The sequence below is a fragment of the Eurytemora carolleeae genome, unplaced genomic scaffold (assembly GCF_000591075.1).
Source record: "Eurytemora carolleeae unplaced genomic scaffold, Eaff_2.0 scaffold188, whole genome shotgun sequence".
NCBI lineage: Eukaryota > Metazoa > Arthropoda > Copepoda > Calanoida > Temoridae > Eurytemora > Eurytemora carolleeae.
In genome coordinates, this window is record NW_019396140.1 from 278580 (window position 1) to 296487 (window position 17908).

The window sequence follows — 17908 nt, forward strand, 5'->3', positions numbered from 1 at the left end:
ATGGGGTCCAAAAATAGTTCTCTAGTACAGACCCGTTTTATTTATTTATAAATTAGATACCTTTCTCTTAAACTCAGTGATTTACCTCATGCAACAATTATAAAGAGAGCGCCAAAAATATAACTTTTATCCTAAAATTAGACTCTTGTGAGAAATGAAGAAGGTTATTTTAATAATAATAGATATTAAATCTTAAACTTCACATAAATAATACACTACAGAGGATAAGATTTGAATAGTTCGAGAAAATATTATATATTCAGGAATTTGTCAAAGGGTTGATGGAGGGCTTAGAATTTTTCTTTCTGGCGAATTATATATATATAAAGAATATTTAACAGAACACCTGTTAATGAACTATACTTACTGCACATTTAAAATACACAGATTGACTTTAAAAGTTGCCACTTCTTTTTTGAAAATATAGATTCATTTTCATTTTTTTTTCCTATGTTCTGTCACTCACAGTTAATGTTTTTTTCTTCCTTAGACGAGAAGTCTTTTTTCATGTCAGATTTTATTCCAGATCTCAGCGTTGTTAAGTTTTTACTAGTATAAATTCCATACCATAAATTAGAGAGTAAACTGCGAGAAGTATTTTGTAAATATTTGTGTATTTTTTATCATTTCTACACATATGGATTTTACTCAATTCTGTACCATTTTTGTTTGAATAAAAGTTTGAAAGAGAGAGTTAATGTTTTTTATTTATTTGTTTTTTTTTTATGTGTGAATAATATTTCACATTTTAATGAGTATTATCCCCCATCCCCTACAGGACCTATAGTCCTCCCTCTGTTAACATTGATAGTCAAAGTATCAAGTCGGAAGATGTATGATCCAGAATGTTGGATGTGGGTGGCAAGATTTATGATGTAGGATGTAGAATGTTGATTTAGAAAGTACGCAGATTGAAGGATATTGGTGTAGGATACAGGATGTAGAATGCAGGATACAGGATGTAGAATGTAGGATACAGGATGTAGAATGCAGGATACAGAATGTAAGATCTAGGTTGGAAAGTGGGAGGATAAGGGGCGCGAAGAGTCCTTTTTTCTAGTTGTGAATATACTTACTGTTCAGGCAATGGAGGATAGATTACTCCAGAACCAGGAAACCAGGTTCAAGGAGATTATAGCTCAGTTCAGTCTTCTACCTGGATACAGTGGGTCCAAGAACCCGGAGCAGGATCTTGACCCGAGCTCTCTAGAAAAGAATATGCTTCAGCTCTCGGAGAAGATTGATTTTCTGATGCGCGGGGAGAACGAGACTAATAAGGTAATTATATGTCACTAGGCTGAAGGGACGTTTTGTGGCCCCCTTTTTAGAAAGAACTTAAGCTTTAAGCTGTTTCTCTTTAAGTCGCCATTTTACAAATATTTTCGCGATCATTCTGTTTTTATAAGTAATAAATGTAAACATTTTTGGACAAGGCAAATTTTTAAAATTCGTTCTACCCATGAAACCGCCCACCAAGGTTGCAAAAAAGGGTCCGTTCGGTTCTGCCATTTTGACGTTTATTGGACACAGACAAGCAAAATAAAAATGTAGATTGTACATTGCATTAAAGAATACAAAAAAAATCTTCCATTAATTGAATCTTTTAATCAATAATTTTCTGATTTATTTGATTAGTTCATGGATAAGATCCTGCCCTGCCTGAACCAGGTTGACGCTATCTCGGAGAAGATTGAACTACAGGAGAAGAAACTAGACAATTTCCTGGATCAACTAGAGGAATCGGTAAATAAANGAATAACGTGAAAGAACTTCCCAGTTGATATCTGAATTTTCAATTTGTTATCTTAGAGCATCTTAAATTAAATGTAAATTGTCATTATTGCCAATAAGGGGTTTACTCTCACAGATAGAAAAACTTGAAATTAATTACGATATATTTTTATATCCTTATCAGCCCTTAAAATTAGCCAATTCTGTCCAACCGGATCTGCATCAAAATGAATTGGATCCTTAGCACTGAAAAAAGGAGATATCTCATTTATCATTGATTAGATTACTGTATGTATCTCTGTATGTATCTCTGTTATTCTGACATGCCTCTTTATAAATGGAAGGTTACTTAAAATTTCGTTTACATTTCCTTTTATAATTAATTTTCCTTGTTTTAGATGACTGTTGGATTCGACGACGTGAAGAGTGTGAAGAAGCTGATGAAGGACGTTGTGAAAGATACGGAGAGTATGAGGAAGGATCTCCGGGAGATGAGGGATCAGGAGAAGTTCTCAAGGGAGCTCATAAAGAGCAACAACAAGTAGGAAATCCTTACTATCCACCAGATATCTTAGATTTTTCCAAATCATTGGGGCCGGGGGTCAAAATTGCTTTCAACTTAACTTTACAACAACAAAATGCCTATTATTGTAAATTATAAACCCTTATATCAATCCCTACTTAGTATAGTCATTTTTGGATTGGGGTGTGTTCATAGGGCGTCCCTAAAAGTCTGAGTGATTTCTTGATTGGTAACTTCTCAGGATTTATTTGTAAATTACATGAAAAGCTCAAAATTTTCTTTCACTTTCAAGGATTATCCAATTTTGCAGATTTGGATTTTGATTGATGTATTACTATTAGTCTGTAAATATTTGTGGAATAATTGACAATTTTAAATTTTAATCTGATTAATTGAGCAATCAAAGCCATTATCGCTAGACAAAAAAAATAATCTTAAACAGAGCCGAGAATTTAAAAGTAAATCCCGAACTTATACATACTCGAGCCCTAGTTAGTAGTTGGGCCCGGTTCTCAGGCTTCTGATTGGATTGGATAAACAGAAAAATGATTCGGCCAATAATTAAAGTTAATTCAATTTCTTGGATCTATGTTTACATGTTCTAAACCATGAATTTGTCAGTTAACAATTCACTGTTGTCTAGAAAATTGGATGTTGTGGAACGACAAACCAGACCCAAACGGCGTCGAAGCTCCGGATCGGAGAGCAGTGACGAAGAAGGACGGAAACGCTCCAGGTCCTCCAGTGAGTCTAGATCTAAACGTCGAGGTTCCTGGCGTCGGGGTCGGTCCAGGGATACCAGTATATCCAGCTTCAAGAAGAGTCGAGGGAATGATATGGAGAAACTTTTGGTGCAAATAAATGATTCTATTGGAGTGCTAGCGGATAAAGTTGAACAGGTTGGTCTTTATCAACTTAACAATTATAGTGTGACATGTCCGATTCACAACGGTACCATTTAAACATTTTTCCGATCAAGGATGCACAAATTGTATTGATTATTTTTAATTGTGGTATCTTTATAAAGATAAACATAATTTAGACGAGTTCTCTATCAGTTCTCCAGTCTACTGTAGTACCTCAGCTGTCCAGTGTCAGGGATATCCTGGAGAGAGGAGGACCTCTCCTTAGTTTCCCAACCGTAGCCAAGTGGGACGAGGACGCTTCTCCGTCTCCTCTTCGTAAACCTCCAGGAACTCCGTCCGGTATCTCAGAGGTTTTATCTATCCCTCGCTCCACAGATCGGTTCGCTAGGAAAACCAAGTAAGTTTTTAATTAAAATTTTATACATTTCATTTTAACAACAAAAAAAATCAAATTCAATTTAGCTTGAAGGGCCTGTAGACTTACTTTCATGTAATACTCCATTAATAAAGTAGCATTTCCTATTCAAATAATCCAGAACGAATCAGATATTCATGTTATAACTTTTGGATTCTTTGATAAAATAACTTGCGAATTTCTGCTAAAGGAATAATGGGGCAAATTGTTAAGATTTTAAATCTAGAAAACGACGATTTCTTTCAAATTATTGATCAAATAGAGCCTAGAGGATTAAAAGGTTCCGTTGTATATCGGACAGCTGGCAACTTGAAATTGCGTCCCCTAAATTTTGTGTTTCCTCTGAATTAGATCTCTGCAAACTAGACATTACAGGATCGGTTTTGTTACCTCGTAGCTCATTTAGTCTTAAATTTACGCAAAAGCCAATTAATCCTGTTACTGAATGGAAATTCATAACTTTTTTCACTTCTTAATAGCTCTTTAATAAGATAAGTTATGATTTAAAACATGCAATTTACTTTAGTTAAACGTGAGATCTGTGTTTAGGAAAAAGAGGAAACGATCCAGCTCTAGTTCTAGTTCTAGCAGTGAGGATGAGGATATGGAGAAAAATAGTTTGGAGAAGAATATTGCTCTTATCGGAACTATGGTAGGTTTACAATTTTAACACTATTTACCAATTTACAATACTTTGAAGAATTGCACAATCTCACCCTCCCCACCTACGAGGCCCAGGAAAAATATTACAGAACCAGACAACTCAGGAATAGTAAAGACGACTTACACTCAAGTTATGACTTTAAACTAATGAACGCTAGACACAGGAATTGTGCAGTGTACATAGACCAATTTCACTTAAGTGTTTTAATAAGTCACTAGTAAAACTGTTAATGTAACCACGTCAAATACACTTTATTATTGCTTTAATGTTGTCCTTCTATTCCACAGTTTTATGGTTCTCACTGTATTGAAAGATTTTGGTGGTTCAACGTATAAAATTAAATTCAAGCTGCTGATATATTTTTTCTCCCTTCACTTTCTTATCCCAAAAACACATTTATTCACACTTAAATCATTTAGTCTCCTAAATTCACTGGATGAATGTTTCTTTAAAGAACATATTTTACCTAAAATCACGTATTTTTTCTTTTATGTCTTGGTTATTTCTCTTTCATTTGGATCTGAATTCTTTAATCTGCGGATCCGGATATGGGAACTCTTGTTTTGTGGATATCGAGATCAATGTTTGATCTCGATTATTTTTGTTACATATTTATTGAATGTATTTGATATCCCGCATGGTAATCGTACCCAGTCTACGTTTGCTTTGATCAAAGACCAAGTCACCAAATACCAACCAAAGAATTCAGAACTCTTTACAGAAAACTTCAGAACACTCCCACGATGAGAAAATCAAAATAACAGAGAACCAAACTCCAGAAGCTATTAAAAAGGCAGAATGGTCTACTGCCTTTGGACCAGACGAAATCTACACCATTATGCTTAAACATTTAGGACCACATGGAATCAAGCACTTAACAAACCTTTATAATAATGTAGTCGACACAGTTCCAAGCTGGGGAAAGGACTAAGAAATATGAACTATAGCTGCCCCACATGAACACCCGCATCGAGTAATACAAACTGGGATGAACTACAAACATGTTAAAACAAGAACGGAGAACTGAAAACAATTATAGGAAGTGTAAAAATGGCCCCAATTAGTCACGAAACTAAGAAACTAACAGTCAAAGAGCATTGTCATATGCTCAGTTATTAATTCCTACTAGCCACACAGAAACAAGAACACCCAAATAAAATCAACATACAGGATCCACCACCACCAAGAATTATGAAGAAAACACTGAAGGAATACTTCTCAACAGAAATATAAGAACTGATACCAGATACAGGACTGAGAACTGCTACCAGATACAAGACTGAATTAAGATGACCCCAAAATATGGAACTACACATGATACAAACCATGTATTTAATTGCCCCTCCATCCCCACCCACCTAACCCCAAACAGTCCTGGGACAAACCACAGAAGGCTGCAAGCTTCCTTGAACTATATGAAGAAGAAATCTAATAACCTGATGATTGGTTTCAACAACAGCATCAGGGAAGGAATAACTGAAATGACGAGATAAAGCATTTATCCTCAAATTAAAATTGCCAACAGTGGCTATCGGGATTATGAGTATCTAACAGTTAAGTGCCCAGTTTAGGGAGTACAAATGATCATGATTCGGATTCTAATTACTGTTTTTTCTTCAATTTCTATTTTAGGTTTGTATCTTATAATAATTGTTTTGTAGGTGAGTAAGGTTGAGTCTAGACTCAAGGATATGGGTAAATCCTGGAAGAAAAACTCAGCCAAGGTTGAAGAAATCACCTCCGCTACTCAGAAGCATGTCGGAGACATGGGTCGCGGAATTCAACTCATCGCAGAGAATGTCGACTCAATGAACGACATTTCAAAGCGGTTAGAACGGATCGATGATATCAAGGATGTACTTGAAGATCTTGAGACGATACCAAAGCAATTAGGCGACCTGGAGCACAGGATTGGCGGAGTGTACAACAAGATCGAAGATTCGTCCAAAGCGGTATCGTCCAGGGTACGGGATCTAGAAGGATATCTGGACGGATCCCGGGGCAGGAAGGTTTCTACAGATGAATATGGAGATATTACAGTTCTTCTTGGAAAGCTGGAAGATGATAATTCCAAAAAGTTTTGTGAGTTCGGTGGACTCGTCGAAGCTGCAGAGGTAATTTTTTTTAGTTAAATAGTTCAGTACATTGTTAGGGATCCATTTAAGTTTGATAATGATCCGGATCCGCACTAAAAACATGGATCCGGATCCAGATTATGAACATTTATATAATATTTACCGATTTTTTTTTTAACAGAATAAGAATTTTCAAATTATTTTTCTTCTTTTGTTTTCGTTATTTTTGCTAAAACTTGAAGAACCCTTCAGAAATAAGAAAATCTTGAAAATCTTTTTTATCATCCGTACAGATTTGGGTTTTAAGAGCCAAAGATTTTTGTTTGCAGTTTTTGGTAGATATTTTGCCTCTTGGATCGACTCCGTGAATCCGCAGATCGCCTGAATGATGCGAATCCAACGGATTCGGACTAAGCACTGTTGGATATATAAAAACAAATTGTATTCTCTATTGCAAACAGATTTTTTAAAATTTAAAATCATTTTAAAAATGCTGTGAGTAAAAGTCTATCTATTTAGTTCCATATTTTTTTTCTGGGGTTAGTTTTTTGTTATAAGTTACTAAACATATGTTACCCTATGTATTATGCATTCTGCATTAATAAAACTTTTCCACGAAACAAACAATCTAATTGTTTAGTTAAATAAAAAGAATGCATTTTTGTTCAACCATATTTTGAATATTTGCAGATTTTTACAAATATATTCCCATCCTTGAAAGAAAGAAATGAAAAAACGCGGGATAACTTTGACAAGATGTCAGAAAACTTTTCCATTTTAGGAGAAAATCTTAAAGAAATTGGAAAGGATGGACGTTGGTGGAGGGGGAGGAAGGACGGGAGGCGAGGGGATCAAGAACGATAAATTCATCAGCACCCTGCTCGAGATCAACGAAAAGCTGATTGACTGCGTGAAGAATGTTGACAGAGTTCAGAAGCACGAGGTTCTGCCAGGGTTAAAGAGTTTGATTGCTCTAGGTGGGGTAGGAGCACCACTAACTACATCTAGCGGGGACAGGTACAAATACATTTGGTTCTCAGAGGTTGAATATTTTGTATTTTAAATCTGTTCACAACGCGCGTAATCGGTTCTTCTTTCATTTGACGGTTAGTTTAAGTTAATTTGCTTGAATAATTTCTTTACTATCTCATTTCTGAAATTAAAAGTAAATCCTTTATAAAGTTTTAAGCTGCGGATATCGATTTAGCTTTCCTCACCAAAAGTTCAAGCCTCTGTCTTTGATTTTCCTGCATTTGTGAATTTCCACTCAACTCCACAACCCATTTTGTTATCAATTATGACTTAATACGTTCGATAAGACTAGTAAATTCTGGGTTTTTCAAATTTTATTTCTAAAATACTAAAGAAAAACTAAATTTTTTAACCATATCCAAAATATTTAGAACATGATGCTAACGTCAAAGTTTCAAACTTATTATTAGTCTACCGTTGGGCCAGAAAACAAGTGATAATTTTGTTCCTTTCTCTCGTAGTTCTTAAGAGTTGCCTCCTATGATTAATGATTAAACTATTCCACTTTATGTAAGGTTAATATGAATAGATAGTAACGGAGGTTTTTTCAGTAAGGGGGGAGGTCTATTGCACATTTTAGAAGAAGTAACTAATATTTTTTGACACTTAGGATTGAGAGTAGTGAGCTTGGAACTGGATTGAGCGGACTCGCTGATCCGAGGATCGCTAGCGTTGTGCCGGATCCAAGATTAGGGAGCGGAGCAGTGGATTCTCGAGCCGGAGCTGGAGTATCAGATCATAGATTAGTTGCTCTGACCGTCCAGCTGTCCCAGCTCCAACCCAGACTGGATGACCTTTACACCAGGGTGATGCCCAGCCTGGACGAGATCAAGATTAAGATGAAGAAGGCGGAGGAGAAGGGTAAACTCTCCGCCCAGGAGGATACCGAGCATATTCAGAAGATTCTTGATATCGTTGAAGATTTGAGGGAAGAAAAAAGGTATGTTTTTTATCAAAGGGGTGGGGGATTGGTTCCCTCAAAAATGTCAGCCCATTCGGTCCAGCCGTTTTGCCGGCTAAAGGGAACATATATACGAATGTCTTATTTTATTATATAGATCATGTCAAATTTCAGGTTAAAGTTAGATCATGGGCTACCAGATATGGACGTAAAATCCTTGCTGATTAATCACGGAGAAAAGTTGGATGACATTTACAAATCAATTCTAAGCCTTCCTCCGTCCTCGAGGACGGATACTGAGACCTTGAGTAAGGTTGGGTTGGACGAGTTCTCCGGGAGCCTCAGCAAACTATCCAAACTCTCCGAGATCAACTCCAAGGTGCTGGACACCTTGATGAAGAACAGTGACAGCGACGCCAAAACCATCAGTAATTTAAACACGTCCCTGCAGAGCATGAAGGCCTCCGTCAACGGAGTAAACACGACGGCCAAGGAGCTGAAGGAAACCCTGCACGGGATTGAGAGCAAAGTGACGGATTTAGAATCTTCATCCGTTGCGGTCGAGACAAAACTTCAGACGGAGATTATCTCAAGTTTTGGAGTTCTCAAGGATGAGATTCGAGATATGATGGAGAAAACTAGCTCTCCGCCCAACCCGGAACCAACCAAGAACATTCAAATCAGTAAAGTTATGGATCTAATGGAGAAGTTAGTGTCTAAAGTAACCCACTTGGAGACTAAATTGAACACGGAGAGTAGTAACAAATTTAAACTGAATAAGTCTGATAATAAAGCCTTAACGCAAAGTTCGGAGAAAGTTCGGGAAGAGCTGGATAGTCTGGGAAAGGAGTTAAAGTCTCAGATGGATGATGTTCACGACATGGTTTCAGGTCTGGAAGAGAAGACTATTGGGGCTCTGGTAGAGATTAAGACTAGTTTAGGGACACATGACAAGCATACAGGCATCTCGGTCAACAAGATTGCTCTCCTAATGCAGAACATATTTAGTCATACTAAACAAATATCGGAAAAACTTCCGGAGATAGAATCCAATTTGAAACTTCAGAACGGAGATAGTCTCACCGCTTCTGGTCGGATACTGGCCAAATTAGAGGAAGTTTTAACAGAGTGCCGATCTAGTCAACCCACCAGCTCCAGTAGCACTGAAACTCATCAGATACTTTCACTGGTGGAGAATGTTGAATTATTAAACAATAAACAGGACAAGCTGGGCAAGGTCCTGGGACGGGTTAAGTTTCTCCTCGAATCGGAGGACGGAGAGATGGAGAAACCCCAGAAGAAGAAGGTTGGATTGAGTGTAAAGACGGAGAACGTTAGCGAGGGTTCAGGAGATATCGTCGAGTTGGAGAAATCACTGAGCAGTTTCAGGAGCTCTGTTGAAGACGAACTGAATAATCATAGTGATCTACTCACAGATATCACTAATCAGATTCAGGTATTTACCACTGGGTTCCAATAAAAAGCTTTTACGTAAACAGTTTATTGAGCTGTTAGCTGATTTTGTCAGGAATGATCCATAAAAAGGAAGAGCATAATGAATTTTAACCTTTAAAAATAAAAAAAAAGAATTTGATTTATTTTGTGAATTTATGAAATGAATTGCAGGACATTTTGAAAATTATTGATTATTTTTTTATTTAGGAAATATCGGACAAAGTTGCCACGAGAGAAGGAATGAAATCCATCGCAGAGGAAATCCGCCACCGTATGAACGACGTGTGTACCGGCATGACCGACCTGGTCGGACTAGTGAAGGATATTCCGGACCAGTACACCGCCGGGTCCGCCCTCCTCGAAGAGAACCTCGCTGCAAGTATCGTCGCTTCTCTGCGGGACGAAAATCAGAAACATTTTGACGGGATCAACGACGCTTTATTCGAGATGGAGAACAAGCTGCACGGGATTAAGAAACTAGTGAAGAAGGGAGGAGGAGGAGGAGGGGAGGACGGAGATGAACTAGGTTGGAAGAATGTGATGGAGAGGATTGAGTGTGTCAGTGGAAGATTGGAGAGCGTTCAAGGTGTTCTGGAGAATAGTCTATCCCAGGAAGGGGAGGGAAGAGGGTTTGATGTCGCTCTGGTTCTAACTGAAGTACGGAAGAGAGCTAAAAGTGATGCCTTGGATCGGCTGAGTCAGGATATGTTCAAAGCTATTCATAATGTTCAAAGAAGACTTTTAGAAGAACATGTAAGTGAATTAAACCTTTACATTTTACTTATTTATTTTACTTCCTCCAGGGGTATTTTACTTCCTAGAGGGGTATTTTACTTCCTAGAGGGGTATTTTACTTCCTGCAGGGGTATTTTACTTCCTGCAAGGGTATTTTCTTCCTGGAGGGGTATTGTACTTCCTGCAGGGGTTTGTTACTTCCTGCAAGGGTATTTTACTTCATGGAGGGGTATGTTACTTCCTGGAGGGGTATATTACTTCCTGGAGGGGTATTTTACTTCCTGGAGGGGTATTTTACTTCCTGGAGGGGTATTTTACTTCATGGAGGGGTATTTTACTTCATGGAGGGGAATTTTACTTCATGGAGGGGTATTTTACTTCCTGCAGGGATATTTTACTTCCTGCAGGGGTATTTTACTTCCTGCAGGGGTATTTTACTTTCTGCAGGGGTATTTTACTTTCTGCAGGGGTTATTTTACTTCCTGCAGGGGTATTTTACTTCCTGCAGGGGTATTTTTTTTCTAAATTACACTCGTATACTACTTTAAGATCTTATTGAGAAGGACTGTAGACATGATTTTAGTTAACCCTCCAATTCCATTTATTGAGAGACATGTCCGCTTCACAACGGTACCCCTCAATCCTTTTTACGAGAAATAAGAAATCCATGTTTTCCTATTTATTAAGGAAACTATTTCTCAATTGTACTACATAGGTGGAATGTTGGATGTGCAATGTGCATCGGCCTTGCCACTGGGCTGCTTTACATGAACTATATTTTGGGGTTTTCAATTTAATTTTAAACCTATCATGATTTGGTAAATTAACACGTTTCAAATTTGTTCTATCCTATTATTACGCCCGTTAATTAACCACCACTACTCTGGGATGATCATTTTATGTATTCTTACTTATAGTAAACTATAGCCGGAGGCACCCTCTTATCTTTTCAAGGAAATATAGTTTTTTTATTCAAATAAGAACTGGGAGTGAATGTATAGTAATAGTAATAGTCTACAGATCAATGATGAAAAATACTTCTAAGATCGATCTACAATATAGTAGTGTACTGTACTTTTCAAAAGTTATGTACTAGTTATCTAATTAATTTCACTTGTCACGGTTAAAAGGGTAGCGTTATAAAACGGCATGCCACTCTGTAAAAGTAGAGTTAATTGAAAGTAAGTCTTAAAAAGTCTCTTTAGAGATTTTATTTCTAATTTGCATTCATTTACAAATATTTTTTTAAGTTCATGGATGAACATTTTTAGATGGTTGTTAAATTTCATTAACAACAAATTGATTATTGTTTCCTTCATCTTTCTCAAGCTTTTAGTTTCTTTTTATTCCATGTTTCCTTGTACTAATCTGAACTTGTATTTATTAAGAAACGACTTATAAACCGAGTTAGTGAGGTTCAAACCCATTCTCCAGATCCGGGAACTATTCAACTTTTACAAACTCTCAACAAGGTACTAATCTTCTTTTCAGCTTGTCATTCTGTCAGGCATTCATTCTTTTAAGAATTCATTAATTTATTTTAAGAATCTATCATTTTCTTTCAATAATTCATTAATTTTTGTAATTATTCATCCTTTTCTTTTAAGAGTTTATCATTTTCTTTTTTATTCATTCTTTTAATAATTCGTTTTCTTTAAAGAATTCATTCTTTTTTTTAATAATTCATCCTTTTCATAATAATTCAGTCATTGAGTAATATTTGATCTATATTTGATTAAGATTTGGGCAATATTTGATCTTTATTTGATCAAGATTTGAGCAATATTTGATCAAGATTTGATCTAAATTTGATCTATATTGGATTAAGATCTGAGCTACATTTGATCTAAATTTGATTAGATCCGAATGCTGCAGTCTGAACTGGTCGTGAAGCAGGATGATGAATTAACATCTCAGGAGGAAACAAACAGGTCCGTTTTTATTGTTTTTTTTACTTGTTAGTTCGATTGGCCGTTCATTCTTTTGGTCGGTCAGTCGTTAGTTTGTTCGTTAGTCTGTTCGGTCGTTCTTTTATTAATTTTTCAATAAGTTTAAATTCTTTTCAATAAGATACGATCACAGACAAAATTTAAAAAGGCATAATTTTTATTATAAATAATTGTTATTATTATTGACTGACTGATGTTCCTAGAGAAAGACTTGATTTTGTGGTTTTTTACTGACTATACTAGCAGAAGTGCCTAAAAAATGGATCCGCATGTTTTTGCGGATCTGGATCCGGATCCATTAAGCCAAAATCTTGCTGATCCAACGGATCCGGATCCTAAGCACTGTTTACAACTACATAAATTAGTGGCAGACTAGGGTCTAAATGTTGTTTTTAGCATTTTTTGCGTTTAAATGGACTGTAAGCTTTATTTAAATCGACCCTCCATGCTAAAGTGTCAATGCCAGATTCACAACGGTGCCCTTTCAAATTTTTGACTGTTCATCGGGGACTGAGATCTCCTTGTTTATATCCCTCAAATATTGTTTTGATTCTTGAAATCCGAATGTACTGTACGCTCGCGTACAGTCTGAACTCAACTCAGCTGACGTTATTTATGCCATGCGAAAATACCGAATATTTTACGTTCAGAGCGGATTTAAAAAATTAAAAAATAAATATTTATTTTCTGCGACGTCTAGAAAGTAAATATTAATATTTCTAGAATATAAAACAGCTTACAAACAAAATGTACAACGATGAAGAGTGTTTCTGTAGATAAGAAAGGAAAAGTCTGAACTATCCTTAATTAGTCTAAGGTTTAGAGGGAACAGTTGTGAATCGGGGATGTCCCTTAAAGGGAATGTAAATTGAAATTATGCTTAAACAGTCCCTTTCATTACATTTCTGAGGCGGATACTTTTCGATTTCTTTCCCGGATTTCTCTGGCAAATGAACCCCCTAATCTGCTGTAATTATCGTATTTATCATAATTACACGCAGTGATAAATTATTTTACTTTTTATTTTAGGTTACTAACAGGACTTGTTGATAACCTGGAGAAAACCCGCCAAGCCTTAAGAGATGAAGGCGGAGGGCAGATGGGCGGAAGAATGGCGGATTTATGTGAAGAACTTGCCTCCGCCGTGGCTGGTTTGATAACAGTTCAAAACAAACTCTCCCAGAATACTAGTTTTGAAAGCTTGGATACTTTACTCCGAGCAGCTGCAGGTCATTTAAACCTGGAGAAGAGTAAACCTTCCAGGACGAGTAGTGTAGTCCGAGGGAAAAGACGAGCTGCAGGACAAGTCCGTCGAGGGGATAGCAGTAGTCCGACCTCAGATCCGAGCAGCCTTGACCTCCTGGACCCGGAGCAGGGTTGGGAGAAGAGGATTGCTCCGAGGTCAGAGATGAAGAGGATGAGGACGGGTTCAGAGGAAAAGCTGGAGGAGGAGATTACGGAAGTTTCCGACGAGGTTCTAATTTCTCCGGTGGGGAAGAAAATGTGATACAATTACAGAGCTTGTACATTTACACTATTACACATATACATTTACAATATACATGTACATATATTATACATGTAGAAAAACCCCCGCATAATCATGATCAGGATCACCAGAATAATAAGTTTTAATTAATTTAAATAGTAAATAATTAATATATGTACTTGTGTGAATGTATACTATATAGTATATTATATGCATATTTAATTTTCATATAGTATTTATATTAATTATACTCAGGGGCGGATACAGGATTTAGGTGAGGGGGGTGCTAGATTTATTTTGGGGAAAAAAATCCCGATTAAGGAACCGAAAGAAGCGCAGAAGGCGAAATTTTTTTGGACTTTCCTGTTTTGCCCTAGATTTTTTTCCCTTAAATGCTATAGAGAAGCTATTCTGAAATCTCGGGGGCTGAATCTGTCAGGGGGTGCGAAGGTCCTCCCCCCCCCCCCCCCCCCACGTATTGATTATACTACAATGTATTATTTTATGGAAGTCCTTTATGAAAGGGTTTTCTTATATATTTTAAATTGCAACAAAGTTTTTTATGTAAAATAGTTAAACTTTAAAGGTCTTAAATATCAGAGGTCCAGAATCCTTTTTTAAAAAATATTTAATTTATTTGTTTTACAAATATGAATGTGCTTACAGAAATTTAAAAAAAAATGATTTCATTGTAAACCAATTGATGTTAAACCTGTGTGTTTTTGTTAGCTATATTCTTTTTGATTTATGAAATGTTACAAAATTGACAGTTTGCGTAATAAGTCGATTACAAAAATTTCAATAAATTTTTATTAGTATTAATACAGTATTTTTTATTTGTCATTATGTATAAAAGTTTTTATTCAAATAGTTTTGTTGCAGAGAAGATCAAATCCATGCGACATTACTGGTAGGACATTGGGACTTCGTAGCTCTTTGATTTTATTTAAGTTTGAGAGAATCTATTTACTCAGTTACTAGAATTTTCAACAGTTTTTGTTCTTCTCAACAGCTCTTAAATTTGGTTATGTTACGATTGAAATCGTTTCTTAGGTAAAAAGCAGAAGAAAACTGAATATAAGAAATTCCGAACAAAAAGGGAAACAGTTTCTAGGAACCATAGTGTTTGAAAATATTAGTAAACGTCATAAAGGAGTCTTTGACACAAACTCGGATTGTCTAATACCTATATCTCTGCAACCCAATGTCATAGACCTCAGATATTTCAAACTATGAATTATGTTGCATTAAATTATCTTAGTTTCAAATAACAAAAGTTTACAACATCAGGTTCCATAGATATAGGGATTAGAAAGTTTGAGTTTGTGGCAAAGACTCATTCCTTTGTTAAAAATGTTTTAAGACCTCAAAACTAGATAAAGATACCTACTATCTACCAGCAGAAGTACCAGTTCATGTTCACCATCAAGAAAATGAAAAACCAACTAAATTTTCAAAGAAAATGTAAAATGGCGGGAAACTTTAGGATTGAAATTAACATGTCAAACAGATCTTTAGGTAAAATTAAGCTGGAATTTTTTTTTATATTTTTAAATTTTAAAAAAAATTTTCTTCTGTTTTTAACATTAATGTACGTCAAAGAACAATTTAATTGCAACAAAGGAAAGATTCGAAAACGCTGTAAATGCTGGCGTGGGTCCGGTGCCCAAGGAGCAAAGGACCAATGCAATATTCAGCTGGAATGAAAACAAGCTGAATATGTGTATTTTTCTGAACATGGAGCCGGTGACACGTGACACACCAAATAGCAGTTAATTCCAACCTCAATTTGGGGTTTTCTTTGGGTCTAGGGTTTCTCAAAACATAAATGATGTAAACTTCTGTAAAAAATTTATTTTACCATTGAAAACTATCAGAAATTCATCATTTTCTAAAAAGTTATTTTTTACAACTGCAAAATGATTGTTTAGGTCAAGATCACAACTTCACAAGGAAAACCAATTTACTGAAAATATTAATTTCAATATAATTCGAATTGAAGATTAACTCACCACACTTAAGGAAGGCCATTCTAAGTATTGATGGATACGAGTTAAATGCTTTATACACAAAGGATACAAGTTAGATGGTTTTATTAAAAAAGTGAAGATTGATAATGGTAAAATCATAATTTTATGCCTGAGACAGGTTTGGATTGAAAGATGGAGCCGTAAATGTATCCTGAAGAAATTTCGTGTCTTTATATTCTTTGGAATGTATACTCAATCCAAAGAACTAAAATAACAGTCAAGGGTCCTGAGTCCGAATTTAATGAATTTCAGCTGCGTCTCAAATCATTCTAAAACTGATTTCAATAGAGAGCCAGCTTAAATCTTGGAAACATAGAAAAAAATTGAAGTGAAACCAACCATATTGAGCCGCGGCTCAAATTCTTTAAATGAACTGGTATAACCTCTCCAATAAATCTATTGGTTTTCTCATTCCTATGATACTGATATTCGGCATTCTTTCTTTTCATTCTCCATAGTGCCCCTAGTTGCGCCTCATTATGTCACCTGACTTTCTTTCTAATCATAAAATTAACTATTCACAGAGAATTGCAACTCATTGTTAATAAAATATTATGCTACAATGAAGCCAGTGCTCCTTCTTATTTAAATGTTAACATTATGCTTAAAGGGACTGTAGACGTATGTTCAGGTAACCTTGCATTGATAAAGTGACATGTCTAATTCACAACGTTATCTAATCAAGGTATTCAAGGATGAATTATTTGTTCTATTTTTCTTTTAAAATTTTATCAATTTTGATCTTGAGTTCTCTGCAAAACAGTGTTTCGGATCCGGATCCGGTCGGATCCGGATCCGTATCAGGAAACGTTGATATGGATCCGGGTAGCGCCAAAAATTAACCAAAACCATGGAATAAATAAATCAAAATGGTTCGTAAATGTATTATTTACATGACGAAAATTTTTAAAAATTATCTTTAATAATTTAATGTTTACATTCATATAATAGTAATGACGACATTTTTAACTTTAGGATTACTATAGTTTATAAATTATAACCTTGCATAACATTTAATAGGGAAAATCCGATTCACAGAATCAAAAGTTACCTCGGATCCGGATCCGGATCCGTATCAGGATCCGGATCCATCATCACGGATGCGGATCCGCGGATCCGGATCCGGATCCGAATCAAAATGATATGGATCCGAAACACTGCTGCAAAAGCAAATAAATTATAAAGTACTTGATAATCTATTTGTGCAAAAGTGACTTACGTTTTTAATATGAAAGAGACAACGAAAAAAACCAATTTTCTTGACGTTTTAGATAATTAAACAACGATATCTTGCTCACTGTTACTCAGATAGCATTAATTCTGAATAAGAAATACCAATCTTTTTGAACAAAGGGTCATTTGTTCATCAGTCCCTTCTAAACATAAATTTAAATTAGGAAAATACCATTTTTTAACTCGGAAGCTATAAGCATATCCCCACATTACATTTTTCTCAACTCTGAAGCTATTGGCTTATCCCCACATCACATTTTTGTTAACTCTGAAGCTATTGGCATATCCCCACATTACATATTTCTAAACTCTGAAGCTATTGGCTTATCCCCACATCACATTTTTGTTAACTCTGAAGCTATATTGGCATATCCCCACATCACATTTTTGTTAACTCTGAAGTTATTGGCATATCCCCACATCACATTTTTGTTAACTCTGAAGCTATTGGCATATCCCCACATGAAATTTTTGTTAACTCTGAAGCTATTGGCATATCCCCACATCACATTTTTGTTAACTCTGAAGCTATTGGCATATCCCCAAATCACATTTTTGTTAACCTTGGAGCTATTGGCATATCCCCACATTACATATTTTTGTTAACTCTGAAGCTATTGGCATATCCCCACATCACATTTTTGTTAACTCTGAAGCTATTGGCATATCCCCACATCACATTTTTGTTAACCTTGGAGCTATTGGCATATCCCCACATGAAATTTTTGTTAACTCTGAAGCTATTGGCATATCCCCACATGACATTTTTGTTAACTCAGAAGCTATAAGCATATCTCCATATCACATTTT

At 35.8% G+C, this 17908-nt stretch overlaps 1 protein-coding gene across 1 annotated transcript; it reads left to right on the forward strand.

The window, feature by feature from the left end:
* The first annotated feature begins 1081 nt into the window (after positions 1-1081).
* On the forward strand, positions 1082-13968 carry LOC111696130 (uncharacterized). The gene is made up of 14 exons (XM_023465680.1): positions 1082-1278; positions 1636-1743; positions 2130-2272; positions 2898-3153; positions 3297-3517; positions 4085-4187; positions 5861-6313; positions 7056-7291; positions 7917-8246; positions 8382-9663; positions 9870-10415; positions 11786-11869; positions 12258-12328; positions 13376-13968. Exons 1-14 carry the CDS (start codon positions 1087-1089, stop codon positions 13851-13853), a joined length of 4503 nt encoding a protein of 1500 aa, XP_023321448.1. The 5' UTR covers positions 1082-1086; the 3' UTR covers positions 13854-13968.
* The last annotated feature ends 3940 nt before the right edge of the window (positions 13969-17908 follow it).